Source organism: Nicotiana sylvestris, chromosome 3 (assembly GCF_000393655.2).
Source record: "Nicotiana sylvestris chromosome 3, ASM39365v2, whole genome shotgun sequence".
NCBI lineage: Eukaryota > Viridiplantae > Streptophyta > Magnoliopsida > Solanales > Solanaceae > Nicotiana > Nicotiana sylvestris.
The window spans coordinates 89704402-89711362 of NC_091059.1; the positions used below are offsets into that span (position 1 = coordinate 89704402).

The window sequence follows — 6961 nt, forward strand, 5'->3', positions numbered from 1 at the left end:
TCTTCATCCATCAACACCTGATAATATCCTATATAACATTCCACGAAAGACTGTATCTCATGTTTGGCACAGTTATCAACAAGGATGTGAATGTTTGGCAAAGGGAATTGTCCTTGGAACTTGATTTGTTTAGATCTCGGTAGTCAACACACACTCGAGTTTTCCCTTCTTTCTTTGGCATGGGAACTACATTAGCCAGCCATGTGATGTATCGGATCACCCCTGCCTTCGACTGGTTTGTGACCTTTTCTTTAATCTTGTCACTAATATCAGTTTTAAACTTCCTCTGCTTTTGCTGGACAGTGGGATAATCGGGGTAAGCCGGCAACTTATGGACCACCAAATCGACACTTAATCCTGGCATGTCATCGTAGGACCAAGCAAACACATCTTTGAATTCGAACAGAAGTTGGATCAATGCATCCCTGGTTCTTTTATCCGTATGAATGCTTATCATGGTTTCTTGGACCTCTTCAAAACTACCCAAATTAACCGGCTCGATTTCATTTAAGTTTGGCTTAGGTTTATTCTCAAATTGTTCCAATTCTCGGTTTATTTCCCTAAAAGCCTCTTCTTCATCGTATTTCGGTTCTTGGTTCATTATTTCACAATGAGACAACATGTTTGGATCTAGGCATGAAGTCCACAAGCATGTCATGTTATTTAAAGCCGCATTATTAGAACTGAAAGAAGAAATAAGAAAAAGTAACAAAAATCAGAAAGAATAAAGAGAGATGAACGATGAAATATTGATTTTATTTCATTGAATTTTGAAGATAGCAGGGTTTTACATTGGAATTTAAAGACAATAAACTAAAATAAACATCCGAGTTACACCCTGGAATAACTCATGATGTAGAAAAGGTGGCAAGATTAGACTACCGAGATTCCTGCCTGGCTGGGAACGGAGTAGCCCACTAATTTAAATGATATGGCTCTAGATGCTCTTATTAGAAAATGAAATTGATCCATCTTGATGTGACGACCCGGCTAGTCGTCTCATGAGTTACCACTCCGTTTTTCTCATTTCTGCTTCTTTATGCTTTGTTTATCTGTGTTATGTGGTATCGGGTTGGTCGGCTCGAATCCGAAATGGTTTCGGTAAGATTTGAGACACTTAGTCTCTAAAAGTAGCTGTAGAGTTAGAAAAGTCAACCGAGAGTTGACTTATTGGTAAACGACCTCGAAATGCGGATTTTATGACTCAGATAGCTTCGTTAGGTGATTTTTGGGACTTAGGAGTGTGTTCGAAATATTTTTGTGATGTCCGGTGTAGAATTAGGCTTGAATTGGCGAAGGTTAGTTTTTGGCGATTTTCGGTTGACAGTGAAAATAGGATATCAGGGTCGAAATGGAATTCCGATAGTTGGAACAGGTTCGTAATATCATTTTGGATATGTCTGCAAAATTTCAGATCAATCGGAGTTGTTTTGGATAGTTTCAGCGTTGTTGGTGGAATTTAGGAATTTCAAAGTACATAGGCTTGAATTTGATATGATTTTGGAGTTTTGATATTGTTTTTGGTGTTTCGAAGCCTCGGCTAAGTTCAAATGATGTTATGTGACGTGTTGGTATATTTGTTGAGATTTCGGGGGGCCTCGGGTTGATCTCGAAAGGTTAACGAATCAATTTAGACTAGAAGAAACGCTGCTGCATTTTTTTCACAACGGCATGAATAGTAACTTGGATGAACAATAACTCGGGTGAACAGTACTCGGATGAATAGTAAAACACGTGAGCAGTATTTAAATAAACCCTTCGCGACCATTAAATCCTTTTACACTATTTTTGAACGGGAAAAGAGCTTTGAGGCGATTTTGAAGAGAGGAAATCATGGTTCTTCGTTGAGGTAAGGATTTTGGACCCTAAAACTTAATTATTTGTGATTAAGGAACAAAATATCAGTGTTTAATTCATGAAAATCAGTAGAAAAAGGAGGAGTTAGGGTTTGAGATTATGAGATCTTCTAGGGATGATTTGAGGGGTCAAACGAACTCCGATTATCGAGTTCTTTATATGTACGGACTCGTGAGATGATGAAGAATATTTTGGTATAAAGTTTGTCCAGTTCCGGGATGTGGGCCTGGGGGTCGAGTTTTGACTTATTTCGGGTTTTGTGCTTAAAATTGATATTTTTCAATTGGAATTCATTCGTTTAGCATAATTTGATGATAAAAATCTAAACTTGGTAAATTTGGAGCACTCGAAAGTTAGTTCGAGAGGCAAGCGTGTTGCAGAGTAGCTTTTCGGGCTAGTTCAAGGTGAGTAATGATTTTAAATGCTATTCTGAGGGTATGAAACCCTAGATTATACAACGTTCGGTTGTGTTGAGGTGACGCACACGCTAGATGACGAGCGTGGGGTCGTGCACTGTTGGGGATTGTGACTTAGTCCATCCCGAATGACTATTTTTCTATATATTTGGTAGCTAATTGTTTGATATTATTATACTTTGGGCTAAATGCCATATTTGGGCTTTGTGCCAACTGTTTGAACCCTTTGGGGATCGTTAATGATATTTTCCTCACTATTTGATTTCATACTTGTTCTCAGTCATGCCAGATCTTTCAATGTTTTCAAAACTCAGCTATGTTATTCTGTTTTAGAAACCTTAAATGATGTTTTAAAGATATTTCAAACTGAGCTGCATATTTTTACTATTGCCCGAGGGGCTTATGAGATTCTGACTAAGTAAGGCCGATGGCCTGTATTGTGAGGATACTTTTAGGTCAGGCTGCATGCCGCATCAGTGATACACTAATTATGATAATGAGGCCGAGGGCCTGAGGTTGTATGCCACTAGGTGGCTTGATATTGATACGAGGCCGAGAGCTTGTTATGATGCCTCAAGATGGCTTGATATTGTGCTTAGGCTGTAAGGGGACCCTCTAGGAGTCTGCACACCCCCAGTGAGCGCGGGTACCCATTGTGACATGAGATATAGCCTGAGGGACTGGTATTGTTCTGTGATATTGCCCGAGGGGCTGATTTGATGTTATTGTGCCCGAGGGGCAGTTCTTATGTGTTTACCATTCCTAGTTGTTTTTTTCTATCTATTGTTGACTGCTTAAAAAGGTGTTTTATGAGATTTCATTAATAAATTGTGTTACTGATTTTGTTATGCCTCTGATAGCTAAATGTTTTGTTTAACGTGATTTTATATCGTTCAGTCTTCATTTATTCTTATTACTCACTTAGTTGGAAGTACTCACTTTACTCCATGCACCTCTGTGTGCATATTCTGGCGCTACAGGTCCTGCTACTGAGGGTTGACAGTTCCAGCAGATCTTCGGAGGTTTACTAGGTAGTTTCTTGGCGATTCGCAGCCCAGTGCAACCTCCCTCTGTCATATTTCTTTTCTGATTCAGTTATTTAGTAGTGGAGTAGACTTTCAGACTGGTAGTATTGTTTTAGATGCTCATGACTGGTGACACCCCGATGTCGGGTTGTGTTGGCTTTTATTTTTCGCAAATTATATTGTTAAATGCTTATTTTGGGATTTTATTTCTGATTAAAGACTTAGTAGTTATTATTTTAATTGCTTAAAGTGAATTGCAAGTGAGTCGACTGGCCCTGTCTTCACGAGAGGCGCCATCACGACCGGGTTGGGTTTAGGGTCGTGACACTTGATTAATTCATGTGCCATGTGTGTTAGTGTTTGTACAAATAAATCTTGTGTTTACTTCTATCATCTAGAACTTGCCTGGTTGGTCTTTCAATGCCATATATAGTATGTTTGGTTGGAGGGATGATCTTAGGCATTCTTTTTGTTATTTGCAAAACCTCTTTAGCCTTTCAAGCCTACCATTGCATAAATAATATCACTAGTACCCTATTTGAGCCTTTAACCTTTTCTTTGTCCACCTCATTACAAACCTTTCCGCTTTCGTAAAATAATTCACTGAACCCATCCCTCCTAGAACATTGAGAATGAGGCTAAAAGCCTAAGTTGAGGGTGTGATGTCAAAATAGAAATTGGTAAGGTTGTACATTGAGTGTAGGAACATATACCTCAAAGTGTTCATATTAAATTATTCAAGCTCCAAAAGAAAAATATGTATATATAAAAAAAGAGAGAAATATTTGTATGTATATAAATTATGTAGCCATGAAGAAAATTAGAGAGGTATTTAAAGTGGTTCTATATTGGGAACTAGATGCCAATGAAGCTATGTGGTTTGAAAAGAAACAAAATGCAAAAAGAATGACAAATGTGGGTAGTGTTCAAGGAGGATGAAGTCACTTGTATCCAAATGCTTATCCTACCCTTCCCTAAACCTACATTACAAGCTTAAAAAGTCCTTATGGGACCTCTAACCGAATGTTTTTGATTAGGCGATGAATTAAAATAAGGGCAAGTTTATGGTATGAGATATGTAACACTTGAAATTTTTTGTGAGAGCGAGGGTCTTTGTAAATTTGTCCCTTATGTTGTATTGTAAATATAGTGATTTTGGGACTTTCTTTCCTGTGAGGGCACATGAATTAGGAAGGATTGGTGAAATTGAGTAAGTTGAGAATATGTAGTGGACTAGTGCTTTTGAGTCACTTCTTAAGGCTTATTCTTGTCACTTGATTATTTTGAAACTCCCTTGCACATTCTTAAAGTTGTTTTTAAATGAGGGAGTCATTCGGGAAAGATGCACATACTTGAGCCTAATTCTTAGTACCAACCAAATCCATAAGTATGGTGCTTAATTGGAGAACGTGATTTGGAAATAATAGCAATACCACTTGTGTTTTAAATGGTAAATCCTCATTAAAGTGTTGGTTTTGATTTGCTTGAGGACAAGCAAAAGTTTTAAGTTGGGGGTGTTGATGAGTGGTGTTTATACCACTCATTCTAGTCTCTTTTATTTAGCTTTCATGTCTTTTAACTATAATATGAGGTCGTTTATTGTGTGTACTGATAGATTTTCAGGTAAATGATGCCATGAAGTGATTTGAATTCAATTGGAGTGGAATTGGGCAAAAAAAGGTGAAACCATGCAAAAACTCGCTGTGATTCCGCTTCTGCGGAAGGATGGTCACAGAAGCGGAAAAAGCCGATTCTGCAGAATTGCTTGAGCTTGCGAGAAACCGCATCTGCGGTTAGATTACCGCTTCTGCGGTGGCGCATTAGCACCTGGTGAACTGCATCTGCGGTTATAGAGATTTAGTTGTTATTTCGCTTTTGCGATGGAATCTCCGCATCTGCGGAGCTGCACCTGCGAGGATTCTTCCGCAGGTGTGGTCAACGTGCATTAGACCTAGGCAAATTACGCATTTTGCATGTTTTCAACCCCAAAACCATTTTTGTACTCGCCCTAGCAGATACTTTGGCAGATATTTGGCTTATTTGCAGTTCCAAGAGACTAGAGAGAACAAGTCTTGAAGCTAGGGTTTTGCACACACACTTGGGTTTTGAAGATTTCAAGCTTGTGGTTAAGGATTTCTTCATTTCCTTGCTTTGTATTGTATAACTAAGTGAGTTTTGCAACTTGGCATTGAGCCCCATGTACAGCACCTCAGCAGTGCTCGAGCCTTCTCCCGGATGAACCATGTGGGTTTCATACAACATTTGCCTCATGGCCCCACATATGTCCTCAATTTCCTCAGCCGTGAAGGCCTCATCTTCTTCCTCTTCATTGTACTTGGGCCTGACGAATGTATTGTAGAGATACTGAACCGGCTGAGGTAAAGCCCAACCATTGCTCTTTCGTTCATTTGCCCATGTCACATCAGCTTTTGTAGCACAAAAACCCACATCGAAGAACTTCTTGCTGGCAGGTAGAGTGATAGGTTCTTGTGATACCTTGTAATGATGTCCCGAGTTCCTTCCCAGGCTTATAACCATGCTTGATCATTTCAGCAGCGACCATGATGGATGTATTTGACAGAAAAGGCTAAGGACAAGGGCTTCCCTCCTTACATTGATTTGCGACCACCAACTCGAAAGGTTGATAGACTATATGTTCACTACCTTCCCTAGCTTCAAGACATGGGACTGATGGGTCCCGGTAAATTAACTGCTCGTCTTCTCCATGAACCACAATTTTCTGGTCTTCATATTCAAATTTCACCATCTGGTGGAGAGTGGAAGGTACGGCCCTTGCCTTGTGAATCCAAGGTTTTCCCAAGAGGAAATTATAAGAAATGTCCATGTATAGGACCTGAAAGGTCACCTCGAAATCCACAGGACCAATAGTCAAAATTAAATCGATCTCACCTATGGTATCTCTCTTGATGCTATCAAAGGCATGCATACAGACATTGCTAGGCCTGATTCTCTCAGTCCTAATCTCCATTCTTTGCAAAGTTGAGAGAGGGCAGATATCAACTCCTGATCCACCATCCACCATGACTCTTTTTACATAGTACCCCTAACACATAACTGTCAGATGGAGGGCTTTGTTGTGGGCGGCCCCTTCCGGGGGCAAATCCTTCTTGCTAAAGGAAATATGATTGACTGAGAAGAATCTTTCCGCCATCCTTTCCAGTTGTTCGACAGTTTTTCAATCGGAACATAAGCTTCATTTAGGGTTTTTATCAACACTTTCTGATGCTCAGTTGAGCTTATTAGCAGAGACAACAATGAGACATGAGTGGGAGACTTTTGAAGTTGGTCAATTATCTCGTAGTCTGCAGTTTTCATTTTTCAGAAGAACTCTTCTGCTTCTTCGGCACTATCAGGCTTTTTGATCGGGAAGCGTTTCTGCTTGGCATTGTTCACTTCCTCCAGAATAAGGTATTTCTCAGCTGGGTTAGTTTCATTTTCTTCTCCTAGGACATCTTTTCCCTTGTAGGTTACTACTTCCTTGTTGTAATTCCATGGGACGATAGTAGGGTCTGTCATAGGCTTCTACCGTGCGCGGTCAATAACCACGAGCTCATTCAGCCTTGGTGAAATTACTGTCCCCCGTACCACATAGGCCCCTTTAGGCATATACATCTTGGGTCCCTTGTTCAGCTCGAACCTCTT

General features: G+C 39.9%; 1 protein-coding gene across 1 annotated transcript; it reads right to left on the reverse strand.

The window, feature by feature from the left end:
* Positions 1–5885: 5885 nt before the first annotated feature.
* Positions 5886–6341, reverse strand: LOC138887658 (uncharacterized). Its single transcript, XM_070169431.1, has one exon. It carries the CDS (start codon positions 6339–6341, stop codon positions 5886–5888), a length of 456 nt encoding a protein of 151 aa, XP_070025532.1.
* Between the last annotated feature and the right edge of the window lie 620 nt (positions 6342–6961).

Bases quoted from the DNA above. Each gene is read 5' to 3' on its own strand.
- LOC138887658 (XM_070169431.1), bottom strand. From the start codon at position 6,341: ATGGTGGATGGTGGATCAGGAGTTGATATCTGCCCTCTCTCAACTTTG.